The sequence below is a fragment of the Macaca mulatta genome, chromosome 4, assembly GCF_049350105.2.
Source record: "Macaca mulatta isolate MMU2019108-1 chromosome 4, T2T-MMU8v2.0, whole genome shotgun sequence".
In the NCBI taxonomy this organism is placed as follows: Eukaryota; Metazoa; Chordata; class Mammalia; order Primates; family Cercopithecidae; genus Macaca; species Macaca mulatta.
The window spans coordinates 78190402-78209956 of NC_133409.1; the positions used below are offsets into that span (position 1 = coordinate 78190402).

Below are 19555 nucleotides of genomic sequence, written 5' to 3' on the forward strand. Positions count from 1 at the left end.
GATCTGGAAGATGGCTGGGAAAAAAAAAATGGTGACACAGGCTAAGTTTCTCTAGACAGCAGCCAGTCCCCTGGGATTTTCTGGTTATTTTATACCTGTGGGGCTATTGCAGTGACTATTTCAGGAAACTGGTACATAGTACACAATGCATGCATATATCATATGATGTTTTGTTTGATGTGATGTGAGTTCCAGTGTGTGCCATCATGATTTTAATTTTCAGTGCCTGTGCTGCTCAGCTGTAACATCAAAGCAATAGTATGTAAATTCATGTTGAGCTGGGGCATAAATCTGACTTTCATTAGACCAACAGCATTAGGGGGAGGGTCTTTAGTCAATTGCACCTATTCTGAGACACCTATTAAGTTTCAAATGAAATAGGACAGTTTCTATCACCTTTCAGGAGTCCTTGTTACATCTTCGTGATCTAGCAGAAAAGTTCTAGCAATGGCTAATATATGGCAGCCATCCAGACTTTCCCCTCACGACTGTGAGAAGCTAACATGTACTGGTGAGTTTGGTTGGGTTGCAAAGACATCTGATTTTGTTTTTAAATAAATACACTTAGAACCAGGGGCCTGAGAATAAAGAAAGTTCAAGTCATCACTGGCACTGTGATGTCTTTCACTTTAAGGGCTTTTAAAACTGGGTCTGATTGGCCAAGCTTTACCAAGGTTGTGTTGAGCAGGGAAAGAAAAGCACAATATATAACCAAGAGTGATTTGTTTTATGTAGGCATTGTCCCAAAGCTCTAATTCCTGGTTTAATCAGTATCAATGGATTCTTTCTAGCCAGAGAAGAGGGATCCTAAAGATTTTACAAAAGGAAAAAGAAAACCCAAAACACTAAAAAACCAAATCTGTCCCTCATAAAAGAATACATACTTCAGAATAGTACAGCAAAAAAAAAAAAAAAAAAAAAAAAAAAAAAAAAAGCAGGTTGGGGGAGGGGGATGTGGGGAAGGAAAATGAAGCATGATTAGTCCTGAGTTGACAATTGTTGAAGCTAGGCGAAAGGTACATGGGGAGTCATTATATGACTCCCACTACTTTAATTCTGTATACTTAGAAATTTTCCATAATAATGTTTTTAATCCACAGAAGTGCTAGGAATTCCCATGAAGCAGAATTACTAAAATCCAGACTCAATAGTTATTGAGACCCCTGCATATGGGACTGCCTGCCTGTTCACTCCTTAGCCTTCGGGTACTCTACGCTTGGCCAGCCTAGATACTAACCTGTGTGTGGTGCACCTGGCCCATACTTTCCCACCTCCATGCCTGTGCTATTTTCCTCTGCTGGGAACACCCTCTTCCCTTACATTTTCTGGCAACGATCTAAATCCAACCCATGAAAGGCCTAGATCAAAGGTGTCTTCCCTTGTTAAGTTTTTAATGACTGCATACAGAAAAAATCTCTTCCTCCTCTGTACTCCAAGAACTTTGCTAGTGTACTTTTGGGGCACAGCTCATTATGCAATAACAATCATGACTATAAGAAGATGATAATAACAGCAGCTAATATATACTGAGTGCTTACTATGTGCCTGGCTCTTTATATATGTCATCATTTTCCATTCTTATGATATGCTCTGAGGTTATTTCCTTTTATTATCACATTTTACAAAAGATCTGAAGCTCAGAGAGATCCAAGGGGGTGAAACAGGGATCCAAAAGTGTGATGTGGTATCAGATATGTTACAATAAATGTTAAGCCTTTGTGCCTGTGATCCTTAGCTATACCACCAAGATGACAATGTATAAAGTCTAGCTGGGGCAAGACCTGAGAGCCCACATTTTTTATGTCTATGATACTGTATGTGCCTTATTTCTCCTACTGAATTGCATGCTCCTTTAGGGAAGGGACTGTGTCTTTTTCTATGTTGTGTCCCTACCTGCACTGTCTAGTACAATGCCTTGTACATAGAAGATGCTCAATAATGTCATGTTTATTGAGCACTGGATTAGCACGGGGTATTTCTACTGCCTAAGGCCTACATGCAACTCTTATAATCCACCTGTCTACATCCACAAGGAAATGAAATGGAAAAATCAGCCCACAGAAAAACAGCCTAAGCATCTCTTCTCCTCATCACTTCTGATCACACAGCCACAAAACTAAAGTAGTTTTCATATTCTCCCTACACTGGCACTGTAAGTGACCAGGAAGAATTCTTCCCCGATGCTATTTTTATTTCACCTCCCAGTTGTGAGCTCCCTCCCTTTCCCTCTGCAAAGCCCTCACCCCTAACAGCCTCAGGAAAAGCCAAAGGAATTCAGACGTTGTCTAGGTAATGACTCAGGAATCTGGAACTGAGGGAGACAGGCTGATTTTACCCCCCTGAGTTTCTTTTCTCTTACTTCCCCTTTCAAACTTCCTAAGCCTGGCTTTTATCCAACCACATAATACTCCATCAGTTGCTGTTATTCTTTGGTTATATTTTGACCTTCTTCCTGAACACAGGGATGTTCTCTGGACTGATCTTTTGAAAATTCGGGGAGTAGGCTCAGGAGTCTTCAGTTCCTTCTCAAAACCCTCTCAGTGTTCCTCTTCTTCGCACTACAGGTGTTTCCCCTCCAATGACCCAGCTCATGCTGTATTTCTGCAAGGTCTTTACTCTCAGTGGGCTTTCAAAAATTGAGAAAGTCATGGCTGAGGAGAAAAAGCGAGCTCATAACGTGTTTATGGTCCTCCTCATTCTAGCTCTGAACCCACCTCTCGCCAGAGATACGAGCATTTGAATCGAGGAAATGAGAAGCCTTCCAGTCCCAGAAGAAAGAAGCAGTAATGATAAAGGGACCAAGAATGGAGCTGGAATTTGGGGCAAGGGCTAGTTTCACCCATGGCTGGCTCTAAATGTTCCCTTTTCCAGGATCTTGTAAACCAGGCTGCTATAGTGTTAACATGATATAAAATTCCTACATTTTCTTTTATTAAAAGTTTTCTTTAGTCATAAACTTAGATACGCCAGCAAACTACCCGTGTGTGTGCATGTGTGCGCGCATGCGTGCAAGTGTGCATGCCTATCTATGAAGAGGTAGGTGGGGCCACAGTGAATTGTGACATATCAAATAGTACTCGTTTCATCTAATGTCACTCATCTTGACAGCCTTTCATTTTCAAAATTAATAAAAAGCATAAGGAAACTGCTGCACAGTCACCAACTAAAGGATCTTGGCCACAAAGCTAAATATCTAGTCATCTGTGTTGTACATTAAGTGTGAAGGCACATATCACAGTTTGGGATTTAAATGGAAAAATCAATACCCTACAGGAAATCTACAGTTGCATAGCAGATTTTTCTATCAGCCAATGCTTTGTTTGTCAGTGCCTTCTGATTACACACACTTGTGTATTCCGGGCATCGATTTTGCTTTGCTTTTGTTTAAGTTACTTAATATTCCTCCCTCTTCCAAGAAGCAGTCATGTGGGGGTGGGGAGCGGGCAGAGACATTAGAGAGTCAGTCATAAAGTCAAGGCAACGTCCCATCTACCTGGTCAGGGCACTTTCTGTCAGTGTCTGTGGCACAGAGGACTAGTCTTCCAGCCATGTGCTCCTGATCATCTGGGGGCCCAGAGGCACCCTGTGCCTCAGTGCTTTCTCCAGAGCTCCCACGCTTTCTAAACTGGCTACTGCTCTTGCAGCAATCCATGCAAGAAGATGGCAGAACCACCCTTCAGCTAAAAAAGCACTTTGGAGTGGAGCTTGCAATCTTCTCTGACAGATTCTTTAAAAATCTGCTCTAAGCTGCACTAAGAAAACTCCAAGGATTTCCTATTTCTTTCTTATGAATGAACAAGTCTTTTTCATATAGAAGCATAACTTCTCAGAGAAGGGCTTCATAACCAGCCAAACAACATCACTTTTCTTACAGCTGAAAAAAATTAAAATTCTCCTTGGAGAAATAAGCTTACTTATGTTTTCTTTTTATTCCTTTTATTTTATCACAGGAAAGTATACTGACCAAAATAAAGCATTTCTAACAGTGACTAGAAGGACAAAGATTGTACCAAATTGCTCAAAACTACTGCCAACACAACAATGTGTTTAAGCACAGCAATGACAAAACATCTACTTTCCCTAAAGACAGCTAAAAACGATGTTCACATATATGTTTTGCTTCCTCCAGCATAAACTGACCACAACCAGGACTCAAACATGTTCATTTTTCCAACAAATAGACAAAAATTAAATATGACATGTTACTTTTACCAATGTCTCTAAAAAGAAGTAAGCTACCCCAAAGCATTCTGATACCAAAACACAGCATAAGGGCCTCTGTGGTCTTCTGCTGAATAATCAAACATTAAAACCAAAATGAACAAAAAGGGTTTCCTCAGAATAGGTAATGCTAGCAGTCCTGGAAGTTTAAGAGTCCTAAGATAAAATATAAGATAAGTTAAATTTTCAGAAAAAAAAATTACATTTATAAGCAGCAAATTTGCCTGTGGATTTGTTGGTCAAGGGACTACACACACAGAATGAGTAGTGCAATTGTAACTGTGCAGACTGTGGAGGGGGAAAAGGAGGTTCTTGCTGTCAACATGTAGCTACTGCGGCTAGAATGGGTAAGAACTATATTTTTGTCTCTTCTCCTGCTCTTTGGACACTTTGTTTTTAATGAACAGTTGGTATCAGAGCTAAATCCAAAGACTGTTACATGTGGGATTTCCTAATGCAGAGACCTGGCAGAGCTGTTCTATATTCGGCCAAAAAACTAAACAGAAATTAGACTACCTCAAAATGTAACAACTGAGCATCCTCATTCTCTTTCAGTGTTTTCATTTAGTTGGAACAAATGTTTTGCTTTAATGCAAGTGAAAAGAAAAGAACATTTAGGGACAACATAGCTAGATCCCTCATAAAGCTTCATTTTCAAAAGGAGTGTTTGAATCTCTAAATAAATGACAATTCATTCTCTGTTTACTTTAGGTAAACAGAAAATGCGTTGCAGAGCACTCATTTTCAAAAGCTAATCAAGAACATTAGGTCCCAACAGATTCATTTAATAGAAATATAATAGGCATTCCTGCTTGCTTTTCATCTTGTCTGGCTGTAAATGCTAAAATGAACAGCAAATTAACCCTGCATTGGAACAGAGTCTCAATGTCACAGCTGATATCCTCCCTCTCACGACTTGTAAACATCCCCGCACCCTGTCACTGCTTTGACTCCTTCTGCATAGGAGAGACGATTAAGTTTGGCAAGAGAGTGGAGGAATACTTGAATTCTAAAGGGAGTACTGCGTGTCAACTCTGCTATCTTCCCTAGCAGAACAAAATATTACCATGTCGTCTCCTAAAATAGTGTACAATGAGGACGTAGGAGGAGGGGTGAGGGCGAGGTTGTTTTTTCCCAAGCTACATATATCAACTGTCTTTCTCTATATTTTTAACTTTACTAGCCATTCTCCAAGTGGCTGCTTATAAACTACTAAACAAAACAAGCTAATAAAGTACAGGGCCATTCAAGCTCTATAATCAGATATAAAAGATGTGCAAACAATTTGAGATCTTAAAATTAATATTCAGTGATATCAGAATTAGCATTTAGAACTCTATACAGAAAACTATAATATTTCATAAATTATGTAATCATGAACAAACCCTTTCAAAAACTGTTTTCACTGTGCTAAAGTAACATTCTAGACTTGTTGTAAGTATGTTATTCTTACAAGTAGTTCGCAGTTATTCTTGAAGGCAAGCCTTGGAGTTTCCTTAGCATAGTGCTGCTGGGGAAAATTTTCAGCATGTCCATCTTCATCTCTAGCCTGAAGGGAAATATAATGGCCTATTTAGGGACTTACAAATAATGGAAGAAAAAAAGCTAAAAGCATAACAGCTCAGATCATTCAACAAACGGGAATCCAGAAATAACAACAATATTAAGAAGTTTGTTTAAATACGCAGTACGCCTTTTAGGTATCAAAATTTGGGATTTATTCTTCTTTACATTGTTTAGTTTGAACATGCAAATTCATCGTGGTGTAATATTTAAAACAATATCAAGCAAACCAAAATCAAATAATTTTGTTGGCAATTACCACCACCTTAGTTTTTCAGTGCACATTGTTCATTGCACATTTAGGATTATATGACATACATACGTGTTTAAACTTTTTGGCATGCTTAAGCAATCTCTAGATAATGCACTTTAAAAAAATTCTAATAGCAAGGCCATAAGAAAAGCAATCTGCATAATTATATTTTGCATTGTAATACTATTAGAGATAAACTGATTCCCCTCCAATTTTAAATAAAGATCTAAAAGGAGCGATGATCTGGTAAGAACCATGATTCTTCAATCAAATGTAGTAAAAAAAAAATAGACTTAATTTAAAAGCTGCATTAAAAAGTTACTGGTTATTTTGATCTACGCTGTTAATTAAGAAAGCTGAAGTTTAAATGGAGACATTAACAGAACCCATTAGCAATACCGCTTGCATACAGTCTTCTTTCTAATCTCCACCGGTTTCTGGTTTGGAGTGGGAGAGAAGGCAGAGGTAGGTGAAAGGGGGCGTGTCTGCAGCACACTCATTAAACCATTCATTTGGGTGACACTTGCACTCCGCTCTGCTCTCATCTCATCTTAGCCCTAACTGCTCTCTCTTTCCTGGCCTCCTGAAATTCACAGCTGAGCTGTCTCCCTCACATATGGCTTGCATATAATTATGCATATTCCATTTTACACTGCATTAAAATGATGAGCTCCTGGCTCCCTGCCAGCTGATTTTTAAAAGCCCTAGTGAAGTAGGAAAAAGGAGAGAAACACAGGGAGAGCCGCACAGGAAGCAGCAGGTAGTTCTGTCTGCTGTCTCTTTAGATAAAATGTATGTCTGGCACCAAGGGAACAGCTGAGAACTACCTGTTGTTATGTATGGATTGAGGGGGGAGAAAACAATGAGCATACACTGTGGCAGAGATGACAACGCTTATGTATTGTTTCTCCTTTAATGGAGTAAAATCTGCCCTGATGAGCGTCACTCAGAGCTCCCTGGCTATACTGGGGCTTGTCATTTTAGAAAGAGATCCATATTTTGTACATTTTAGAATGTATTGCTTGTGTTTAAGAAAGCTGCTGCTACCTAGGCCACGGAAGGAACTAGATGGAACTTGGAAGTGCAATGTCATGGTCAGTAATATTTAGGTTACAAGAAGTTTGTGGGGAAAAGAGACTGCTCTCTTTTGGTTCACTTTTGAGATTTATCAATATCCCTGGGGCTTGGTGCCTTTTTGTTGTACCTTTTTTTCCTACTAAATCAGACTAAAATAAAAATGCAGTTATAGGATTGGCTATATGTGACAGAGAAAAAAGTTTAATTGTTGTTCATGTCCAGTGGCTGACAAGGCACTGAGACCAATGCATCTTCTGACTGCATCGGAACAACTTTGCAGCTATGCCAGGGTTTAAATTAATATAGCTCAAATGGGTCGCATTTTAAATCCCAACTGGCAAAGGCAGCAGTGGCATACATAAATGAAAGGCAGTTGTAAGAAAGCAGGAAGATGCCAACGGGCAGTGACAATATTAGACTCTTCATAACAAAATGTTAAGCCACTCTCTGAGGTACAGGTCTCTTAAAGGCAGGGACCACAACAATTTCATCTTTCTTATTCTGCCATGCCCAGTGCCTTGCTTTTAGTTGATATTTAGCAAACATTTAAGTGATGGAAAAAACGCATACGTGGATAGTAAGTAGACCCTACCATAAACAACTCTGTAGAAAATGCCACCTCAAAATATGCTAAACTTGGTAGTAGCTTTATTATATTCCTGATGCACTATGATACATATGCTTGGAAACACACTTTGCATATAGTTTTCAAGGGCTACTATTTACATATGTATGTCTATATTCAATATATATGTATCTTGTATATAAATATTCATAAGGTGGAATGTGTTTATTATGCATGTACTATGTATACACATTCATACACACCAGATGCCTAGGGATATTTTCAACATTAGTGGCAAAAATACATTCATTCCACTTACACGTAAGGTGCACACAATGTTTTTTGTGTGTTTAAAGGACAAAAAAAAATCCCATTACCGAAGATTTGAATGTGCTTCCTCAAAGGGGCTACAGACTTCATATAAAGCCACATAATTTATGAGGTTAAATAAAGTAGCAGTGGAAGAGAAAGGAGAGGGGGGTTGAAGAGATTCAGAAGTGGAGAGAGAAGGCTAGAAACTTGCTTTTTTATTGAACTATTATGTTCACCTCTGCATCAAACTTCTGTGGCTCTGGGAATGCCCTGTCCTCTAACACCCACCCTGACTCCAGAGTCCAAGAAATTCTATCCTTCAGCCATTTGCCATGTTTCCACCACATGCCACAGAAATGAAAAGCACGCAAAGTATAAGGAGTTCTCCAACCATCACCTTCACGTGTATTTGTGTGCACACATAAGAACTTACGCACACTTCTCACCACTGTAATCCCCTTTGCATTGTGAAGTTTTTAATGTGTAATTTTCAATTACTATGACAGGAATAAGTGGAATTCAGTGCATTCATCTAAGGCAGGAATTCTCTACCCCAGCTGCATATTAGAATCATCTGGGGTGGTTTGTTTGTTTTGGGCTTGTTTAACATATTGGTATCTGACCCCCCTCCCTTCTAAGATTCTGCTTTAATTGGGGCCTGGACACAGGTGGTTTTTAGAAAGCTCTCAGGAGATTGTAATGTACCAAGGAAGGGCGAGAACTGCTGATCTAAGGGGAGTGTCTACAGCTATCAAGGGGAGGCCCTTGGCATAGCTGCCAGAATGTTCTCTAACCACTCCAGTCCCAGGCACTGGAGTGAACCACTGTGCTATGAGAGGGGGATATACAGGTTGAGCACCACTGATTCAAAAATCTGAAATCCAACACACCCCAAAATACAAAACTTTTTGAATGCCAACATGATGCTCAAAGGAAATGCTCAATGGAGCATTTCATGTTTTGAATTTTCAGATTTAGCATGCTCGACCAGTAAGCATTTACAACGCAAATATTCCAAAATCCCAAACACTTCTGTTCCCAAGCATTTTGGATAAGGAACACTCTACCTCTAGGATGTAGTCCCTATGATAGATCTTACCCTAAATATTCAAAAAGCCTGGGCAACACAGGGAGACCCCATCTCTACCAAAACAAAACAAAACAAAAAAATTAGCCAGGTGTAGTGGCATGCACCTGTAGTCCTAGCTACTTGGGAGGCTGAGGCAGGAGGATTGCTTGAGCCCAGCAATTCGAGGTTACGGTGAGCTATGATCACACCACCACGCTCCAGCATGGGCAACAGAGCAAGACCCTGTCTCAAGAAAAAAAGATTTAAGAGATTACAATACTAGTTGCTTGTGGGCAAAAATTATCATTATTTGTTTGTTTCTTAGTTTCTGGTATGACCAATAATCTTGGAAGAACTACCGTACTGCTTCCTTAAAAAGGCCTTCCTAAACCTCTCTATCCAAGGCAAATATCTCTTCCGTGGTCTTTCTTAGACTCAACATGGTTGCAACCTTGGAATCACTGGTGTGATTTTTGTCTCCCCCACTAGCCTACAAGCTTCCTAAGGGCAAGGATGGAGTCTGATCTTCTACCACTGTATCTTCAGCCCAGCCACTGCCTGATGCCCAGTAAGTGACCTCTGTAAGAATGAGCTGGATCATTCACAGAACTTGGTGGCAATGTTAGACAAAATCCATAGGACCTTCCTTACCTTACATAGAGAATCAGTTCATACTGTTTTACAACCTCTTATACATTAAAGTCAGAGGCTTTACTATATTTAATATATTCTACATCTGCCCCCACTTGGGGTGCCAGACAATGACTTAACAAGGAGGGTGGACATATGACACCGATGACCCCTTCAGGGAGGAATATGTGAACACTAAAATTGTTCAGAATCACTGACTCATGGTAATAATATAAAGCAGACCAACTTTTGGCTGGTTTTATTATTGTTCTTAAATCCTCTGCAGACAATGCATTCTCTAATTGCCTGTCGAGAGTAGACCACCCCACTGTCGGCTCTAGATATCTGCTGGGGCCAGAAGAATTGTGTTCATGTCTGACTTTTTTCCAGAGGGACAAGTTCTGAAAGAAGGCACATCAAGGCACTTCATGATGAACTAACTCTCTCCTTGTGTCTTATTTTCAACAGTTTTATTCTGACTAATGTGCTAGATATTTACGCCAACTACAGGGAAAAGCAAATGGGGGACTATTTTTTTTTGCATTTTACTACAAATGTGATTGTCAGAACAAAGGTGCATTTTTGACCTATTATTCAAAGGAAACTTCATTTTTTTTTTTTTTGCCATAACAGAAACAAAAATCCTTCAGTTAAACTGCAAGCAATTTCCCTGTCTTGCTGACAGTTGTGTATCCATTTTCATGGTTTGCCTAACATTTAGATAAATATTAGATGATATGAGAAATTTACAGTAATTGCCTCTCTACTTCAAAAACCTCTGGTTTAAACAAACTTTGTATTCACCTCTCTTTCCCTCTGAATCAGCACCAATTCACTTCTCTTATTTTGATTCTTACAATACGGCAAACTTTAGTTCTTTAAAGAATTCACTGCTTCCTCTGGGACAAAGTCATGGTGCCATGTGCTTGTTGGAGCAAGCTCGGCATTCTTCCTCCTCTGGAGAACGCCTTTAGAAAAGGTGGAACACATTCTAGAAATAGCTCCACTTGCCTACCCCAGAGAAGTGTGATGTTTCTGACTCCATGAAAAGGTTAACAATATTGCCATTTAAGTAGAAAAATAATTCGGCTTCAGAGTTAATACCTCCCTGTGATGAATGGGAGTTTACACTTCTGTGTCATTGTGATCTCAAGATTTCTTTTGAAAACAAGCAAAGGTTCTGCCTGGAATCAGGGCTGGGGAGAGCACAGCAGAGTTTCCAAGCTTAGCCCTCCTATGCTGCAGCAGAGACAGCACATGTCAGCTCACACATGTGGCACTGTTACCGGACTTAAGAACACCAAAAACAGTGCAACTCAAAGTTGTGAGAATAAGTGTATGTTGAATAACTGGAGAGGAGAAAATAGGGGACATAGATTTTATATTTTATAACTAATTGTTGGAACCAGAAATAATAGAATTTCTTTTTGAAATTCAAGGTAAAAGCATGGGGACACTGCTCTGAAAATGCATGGAATTTCATTTTCTGAAATCTCATTTCTGGTTTAGCCTTCCTTTCTCAAATGTGTCCACACGTTCTCTTGAGGAAGCTCAGGAATAAACAGCAGCTATCACACACTGCCTTTCAGTGTGCTGTGAATGTCTTTGTGAACTGAACTAAAGGTCAGTGCTGTTTCTTTGTCCTGCAGTGGACAGATACCTGGGACCTCTCTTCAGCCACCCCTGCCTCTGATGGGAACAACATAGGGAGGTCTTCAGAGTAGCTCCCTGCCTCCCCTGGAGTTTCTGCACTGTTGAGCTCATCTCAGTGGCCCAACTCCTCAGGTCTGAATTCTCAGTGCCCTTCTACTGGGTCTCCTGTCCTTTAACCCCATTCTTTCTGATGGAACTAGATTCCATCTCTCCTTCTGCTGGCAGATCCTTACGTGTCCTTTAAGCCTTCGTTCAGACTGCAGCTCCTTTAGGAAGTCATTGGTGACTCTTCCTCCTGGTCCTCACCTAAGCTCTGCACCCTCTGTCCCTGTATGTATTTACATTCCACACCGATTTATTGCATTGCATTATGACCATGTGTGTGTCTGCCTCTCCTACTAATCAAAGAGGTCCTTGAGTGTGGAAACTGCGTTCTGTCCAGCTTCAAATGTCCAGATCCTGGACTAGTGCCTGGCATACTATAAGGGTTCCATAAATGACAGAGTGAGCAAATGAATAAATGAATGGGTTTCTATCCTTTAACACTATGGCTGGATATTCAGCCTTGCCCTCGAGTCCCTACCAGTTGAGTGTTCTGCCTCTGAACCTCAGGAGTCTTCTCCATACCCAAGTCTTAGCAGGGCTCTCCTAGAGCTATCTGATCACACCTTCCTCACACCTAGACCTTCACCAACTATTCAGTGCACTTCTGCCCAACATCTGTTCTTCCTACTTGGTTAGCTACCAGGGTCTTGGCCTCACAGAAGATTTTGCACTCAGTTTGGACTTTGGCCAATCATCTTTTCGCCCTACATGCTTCTCTCCTCCACATCCCTGCTGGATTGATCCTCTGGTCTTTGTCCAACAAATTCTCACCCTCAAAAGTCCATTCCTTGATTAAACAACTGGGCACCTTGTTCCCTGTTTCTGATATCTCACCTTCTCCTAGAGTCCCAGGTCTGTCTGAGACTCCTTGGTTACCATCCATGTCTTATCTCCTCTACCAGACTGGAAACTCCTTGACGGCAGAGACCATGCATTATGTATGAAGTCTCTTATATAACAAACAATCCTGTAAATATATATCGAATGGTTTCATTAGCCCTCACTCTTCCTTAAGCCAAGGCCTGGAGTGTTCTGTTTTTCTCTACTCTGAACTGCTTACCTCTATGAATGGATATCCCTTAAGTACGAGTTATTTATATGCAAATATTCAAGGCACTGAACAGATTGTAGAGAGTTGCATGGTTCTCAAACAAAATTATGTGTGCATGCAGCTTGGGTGGAGGGCTTTCTCCTGGACACAGGGCTCCCACCTGGCATCAGGCTCTCTGCTCTGGAGATATGCCAGTAACCCAGAAACATCCATCTCTGGACCCAGGCATCTGCTCCATTCACATTACTACTAATGTCTGCATCAGGATCCCTTGCCTTCCCTTTCATCTGCTTGTCGATTGTCTATGGGGATTTCTGCAGTGGTGCTGTTTTACTTCGTTCTTTTAACCAAATGTATTTAAATTCCCATTTAGCGTGTAGGCTGTAGGAGAAGCTGTTTGCCCAGAGAAGGCCCTCCTAATTCTCCATCCTCCTTAACTGGCTACCTGACAGGCCTTCTCCATATCTCTTCAGGCTCCTCTGACAGCTCACACACCTCTGATGGATGAGATGGATTTATTTGCTGCAGCTATTTTTTCACATCATGCAAACCTTTATATATATCATAAATTTTTAATATCCAATTTGGAGTCTTCAAAGAATAATGGTAACAAATATGCAACATGAAGATAATGGGAATCGAATCATGTTTATGGCCTCCATGAGCATCTCCTTAAATGATGTCAGGTCAGAGCCCCTCAGAGCCGCACGCATGTGAGGCTATGGGGCTGATCTTGTGCCTGATTAATGGCTGCCTTTACTCGGGGGCCCTAATGGATTGCATGACAGTTATGGCAACAGATTCCACATCAGCCTGAAATACAGCTTCCACATGAACTAAAATATATCATGTTCATCCCAGCACATTACCACTGTGTCTGGAATAATCAGAGCAGTGGCTTAAGCAGTTCTGAAAATGTCTGTTTTTACTTTTTATTTTTAAATCTATTTTTCCTTTATTGGACAGGTGACCCTTTTGCATTTATCTTGCAGGGCTCTTTCTCAGGTCACCTGAGTGTCTTTGTTTGGTAAGAATTTTTATATCACAGCATCTATAGGTAAGGCCCAGCAGCTAGGGGCATGCAGCTCCCTTCTTTTTCATTCTCTGCTAAGGCCACGCCACCTCAAGCCCCAGGCAGCTTCTGATTACTCCAGAAGCTTAATCGACAGTGGATTATCCAGGCTCCTTCCCCTTCCCCTACTTTCCTCCTCCGCCCACTGCCTGCCTTTTGGCTTTTTACTAGTCATTTGCATCTATTACCCAGGGACACAGTGAGGGGAAACAAAAGGAAGGGAAACACAAATGATTCCACTTTGCTACTGGTTGGCACCCACAAAATGCTTAATTAATAGACCTAATCTAGGCATTTCAGGTAGTCCTTTTATTCCTTTTCTCTGAAATTACTAGGCAGAAGGGGGTTGGGCTCATATGATTATATGCAGACCTCATGATGGACCTGAGAAATCAGAGAAAATGTTAAACAGGCAAGGGCTAGAAGGGAACTCCAGGACCCTGTCTGTAAGGCTAGAAAAGGATCCAGATGTTACAGAGGAGATTCACTATCTATAGGATGCCTCGCCCAGAAATAACCTGGCCTCAAATGGGATTAAAAAACACAATACTAACCAGATTAAGATGCTGCTCCGTTATTATCCGGGATTGATAATAACGGCTAACATTTCTACAGCTTTTCATGTATGCACCAGACACATCCTTAGTGCTTTATATGTATCAACTCATTTAATGCACACACCCATACATATATCAAGGAAAAAAAATGACTTATGAAGTAGGTACTATCATTATCTCCATTTTACATATGAAGAAGCTGGGGCACTGAGACGTTACGGAGTTCACACAAACTCACACAGTTACCAAGTGGTAGAACCAGGATTCAGACCCAGGCAGTCTGGTTCCAGAATCCCCATTCTACACACTGATGATCTCCCACCTGCGTGCTGATGGCAAAGGTAAATCGTGTACAATAACTTGAAAACATGGGTGTCACTACGTTTTAAAAACATGTTACTAAGGGAAGTTTCCAAATTTCTTTGGTTTTAGCACTCCAAGATTGAATATACCAAGAAAATTAGGAAAATAGAGTGTTTAATGACAAATGTAACAGAATCGGGGGGTGGGGAGGTGGGGAAGATGGGGGAGGAGGGTGCGGGGGAAGGAGAAGAGGCAGCCTGCAAAGAGCCCAAGAAAAGGGTTCCCTGCAGCTTCAGAAGCAACGTCAGTAGGTCTCTCGTGAAGCCTGCGGAAGATGGTATTTCAACATCTTCAACACCAACTTCTTTTTTCTTTTTTTTGAGAGACTCTCACTCTGTCCCCCAGGCTGGAGTGCAGTGGTGCCATCTCAGCTCACTGCAAGCTTCGCCTCCCCGGTTCACGCCATTCTCTTGCCTCAGCCTCCTGAGTAGCTGGGACTACTGGCGCCCGCCACCACATCTGGCTAATTTTTTTCTATTTTTAGTAGAGACGGAGTTTCACTGTGTTAGCCAGGATGGTCTTGGTCTCCTGACTTCGTGATCCGCCCACCTTGGCCTCCCAAAGTGCTGGGATTACAGGGGAGAGCCACCGCGCCTGGCCAAACCAACTTGTTTAATCTGATTCTTATTAAGTAAACCTCAGATCATCAAGTATGACACCTAGGTCTCTCAATACCAGAAAAGACATGCCCTACCAAAACTCACTCAGTTCTGCAGGTCCTTTAGCAATCTCCTTTGTGGACTTCTAAAAACATCATCAATATTATGATACAATTGTTTTAATCCTGTAGGTGATGCTGTACAGACTACAAGGGACATTCATGCTATCTTGTCTCCTGTATTTCTGGCACTTGGTATACGAATGCAGATTGTGACTTTGGTCAACATGAGTCAGTTCATCAAGGCAGTGGATATCCCTGGACCAATCAGTGAAACTGAGTCCCTGGATGTGCCTTGTCAAGAAACCTGCCCAGACTGTGGTGATTGTTTTGGGGGGTGAGGGGGTGGAGCACAAAAAGCCAGTTGGCCAACCTCTGCTCCATCCACAACGCCCTCCACTCCTAGGAATAATAGAGACAGAAGTACAACAATGCAGCCCTGAGCAGGTCAATGGCTAATTAGCTCAAGTTGGTGGGAGCACAAAGCAAGAGGCTTAGGTCACTGCCCTGAGTGAGTTAGCTTGCTCTGTGTCACTGTCACAGAACACACCCTTCGTCATGACCTGCCATGTCACACGTGTACAGGTCTTGGCAAAGGGGAGACAGACACCAGAAAACATGTGAAAGGATGCGGATGAATCAGTGCACATCTCTCACTGCTTCTGGAAGAAATAACTCACAGGGCATATGCTGGTGAGGGTAGTCATGGATAGCTGAGTCACAAATTGAAACAAATGGTGTCCGTGAATTAGTTACTAATCCTGAGGTCAAGGACTATAAATTCTCTACTAACAGCAATACTTGTCAAAGACATGACGTCACAATTGTTATTTGTAACAAGAGCTCAGCACTCAGATCAACTTAACGTTCTTTTCTCCCACCAGCAACCACAGAAATGCTATAATCAGGGTCTGGGTATAACCAGGGTTGCCTACGTCTGTTCTGGCCAGTCCATATGCTAAGCCTCAGTTCACCTCATCCCCCAGATGCCCACCAACCAGCAAAGCAGGCCTGCAGATGCTTCAAAACCGTTCCCAGCCACCACCCTGCACTCTCGCCACTCATTCCCCGCAGCTTCAGCTTGAGCCCACTTCCATACGGTTCCCAGCTCACCACCCTCACCCTGACTCTGGCCCTGCCCTGGGCCCTTTGATCTGTGTACTCGGCCTGGCTGGAGCTGACTGTCCTCCATGGGTATGGCCTTGGTCCTGCCACTCTGGTCTTTATTCTGGACAGACATAGGAAAGTATTCCATCCTGGTCACTGCTCTGGCCTGGGACAGTGTTACAGTCAGCATTGCATAATGTTGTCCAAAATATAATTTGTCTTAAAGGTAAGATTTCTTTAGGAAGAAGTATGAGTATTATACAATATATGTAAAGATCTAAAATCAGCCTGAACATGGAGAAAGCCTAGAACCAGGACAGAATCCTGACTTTTACTGTGCGCTAGCCACATAAATGTTCTGACAGATATGCAGCAATACTGCGACTTCTGCCAGTGGATGTAGGCAAAGGAAGAAGATGAGGTAACACATCCCTGGTCTTTCAGACTGTGAAGTTCAAACATGATTCTGAGCAGGACGGTCCTCCTGACAGCTCCAAATATGACCCATGTGCCACTTGACCTGTTAACGGAGGTGCTATCAGACTTAAGGAAGAAAAATATCTGAATTACTCTGCTTCCAAACCCAGGACCAATGAAGGCGAAGAGGCTTCATAAATAATGACCTCTGCTCCAATGATACTCTCTGGAGTCTTTGTTTTAAATCCCAGCCATTCTGCAGATGATGAATTGAGGTAATAAAAGGTGGGATTGTGGCATGCTTAAACAGTGGATAATCATTTCAGCAGAATTTGACTGGGGTTTAGGGACACACCTGTTGAAGCCAACAGCTGAGTATCAAGTTAAAGTTCATTTCTGGATGACAACTTTAGTTAATTGTTGCTCCTCTGTCACCCTCTCTTCTTCTTTCTCCCTTCTCCTTCTCCTTCCTCTTCCTCTTCCTCTTCCTCTTCCCCTTCCCCTTCCCCTTCCTCTTCCTCTTCTTCTTCTTCTTCTTCTTCTTATTATTATTATTATTACATTTCCAGGAGGCGTATTTTGGGGTCAAAGCCCAGGTGAAGAAAGACAAAAAGTGACCTGGGTTTCCACATCCTCTCCCTTCTTAGTATAAACTGAGAACAATAATACGTGGTTCTGCCTTGCACAGTGAGCAGCCCCACCCCTTCTGTTTGCTCCATTCCCTCCCTCACTGAACCTTTCTAGTTACCAAAATTTTCAAGCTGTCCCAGTTCCTCTGCACCCTGATCTCTCAACCACCCAGAGTTGCTCTAGATGGCATCTCAGAGATGACTGGAAACCCCACTGTATGAAGGCTGGACCCCACTGGGGAGGGCACCACCAATTCCAAAACCTTCCAACTCAGTGACTACTTCATGGAACTGTCATCAGGAACAAAGGAAGAAGATTCAATATAGAAGCCACTTTTACAATAATAATAAGATTTAATGATTGTTCTGTGCCGGACCCCGTGCTAAGCATTTTACAGACTTTGGCTCATTAAAGCTTCTTAAACCTTTAGGAAGTGCCTATTACTCACCACCTCCATTTTACCAGTGTAGAAACTGACATGTAGAGAAGTTAAGCAACTTGTCTAAGACCAAAGAGCCCATAAAAGGCAAAGCTGAGCTCTAAATGCAGGTGTCATGACACCAGGCGCAGATCTCAACCCCCATGCCACACTGCTTGTGTGCCCCAGGAGCACAGTTGGCAGAAGCAGCATGGTGACGATGAGTGACAGAAACCGCAGGGATTACTAGAAGGCAGAGAAGTCGTGGCTCAAACCCTCACATCCTTGCAGGTCCTTGTGGGTGAGAGGGAACACGCCCTCTGGTCTCTCCCCTTCGTGGTGAATTATTGGTGTCCAATGCAGCTCAAACGGAGGGATGGTGAGGGAGCTGGCACCTCATAGGGGAACCTGAGAGCCAATCTCATAGGCTGAGGAACACAGCCAAAGGCTGAGCACACCCAAACCCAAAGCCCACCAGTATCAGCGGGGTGGCCTCTCCATGTATTCTGGACGTGGGGTATGGGACCAAGATGAGGCAAGGATGGTTGGATGGTGGCTGCAGATGAAATAGGAGTGGTGCCAGCGAAGTCCTGTGAGTCAGCGTGAGAAACCCTGCATAGAGATGGGGAAGGAGACATCCCTGAAGCTGACAGACTTCTCACCAGAGGGCTCACTCATTTTGAAATCTCTTAAATTCCAGTTTCATGTGCACATCCCACAAATGAAAGATTATGGGATCTTTAGTGATCCCATAATCAAAGTGAGAGTGAGCTCAAATCTTTTCTCAGGTTCCTAGACAAACTGAGACATGTTCTCAAGGACACGGGATTCTAGATTCATAAACCTCCTCCTACGGTTCTTGCCTAATCACAGAATAGAAAATTGTTATTCTTTGATGTAGAAAATAGTAAAAGGGGAGTAAGAACGATCATTTCATAAGATTATTGATATCAGCCTTCCCTTCTTAATAAAAACAGGCAGTGTTGGGCCGGGCGCGGTGGCTCAAGCCTGTAATCCCAGCACTTTGGGAGGCCGAGACGGGCGGATCACAAGGTCAGGAGATCGAGACCATCCTGGCTAACACGGTGAAACCCCGTCTCTACTAAAAAATACAAAAACCCAGCCGGGCGAGGTGGCGGGCGTCTGTAGTCCCAGCTACTCGGGAGGCTGAGGCAGGAGAATGGCGTGAACCCGGGAGGCGGAGCTTGCAGTGAGCTGAGATCCGGCCACTGCACTCCAGTCTGGGCGACAAAGCGAGACTCTGTCTCAACAACAAAAAAAACAAACAACAACAAAAAAAAACACAAAAAAACAGGCAGTGTTTACATGCAGTCAAGTATCCTAGTATAATAAAGAAATTTCCGTCATTTATTTGTCTTAAGGGATAAAAGACTTTTTGCCTTTGAGTTATAAAAATGTTTTGACTGGTTCCATAAACTGTAGAATGCAATACTCTATATCTATACTAAAGCACTATATGTGTCATTGTGGCCCCACAGAATGCAGACAGTGGGGCAAGGGCACTTAAGTAATGTTTTCCTTAGGTCTCCATTCACTCATTTAGTCATCTGTTCTTCACTTACTGAGCATCTACTGTGTGCCGGGCAGTAGTAGACAACTGAATAATCAAGCACCTAAAATGAATGGTATTCAGCTCGCATGCTCAGTACATTTTAATTTTTTAAGTTCAATGATAACAATAAAGCAAATGGTCCCTTGAAAGCTCTATTTATATCCAATCTGGAGTGTCAAAGATCATATATTTATATCCTGTTTAAAACTTAGATGTTTAAATAATTACAATTTTATAGCGGTAAATAAAAGTAAACTACGA

At 42.0% G+C, this 19555-nt stretch overlaps 1 protein-coding gene across 4 annotated transcripts in view; it reads right to left on the bottom strand.

The window, feature by feature from the left end:
• SOBP (sine oculis binding protein homolog) overlaps positions 1 to 19555 on the bottom strand; it is a 172579-nt gene that overhangs the window by 67970 nt on the left and 85054 nt on the right. For 2 of the 4 annotated variants that reach the window (XM_077998431.1, NM_001104534.1), the window contains 1 exon segment: positions 5675 to 5770. The exons of the other annotated variants lie outside the window; for them this stretch is intronic. In XM_077998431.1, the coding sequence (XP_077854557.1) occupies positions 5675 to 5770 (96 nt within the window). 4 annotated transcript variants of the gene reach the window in all.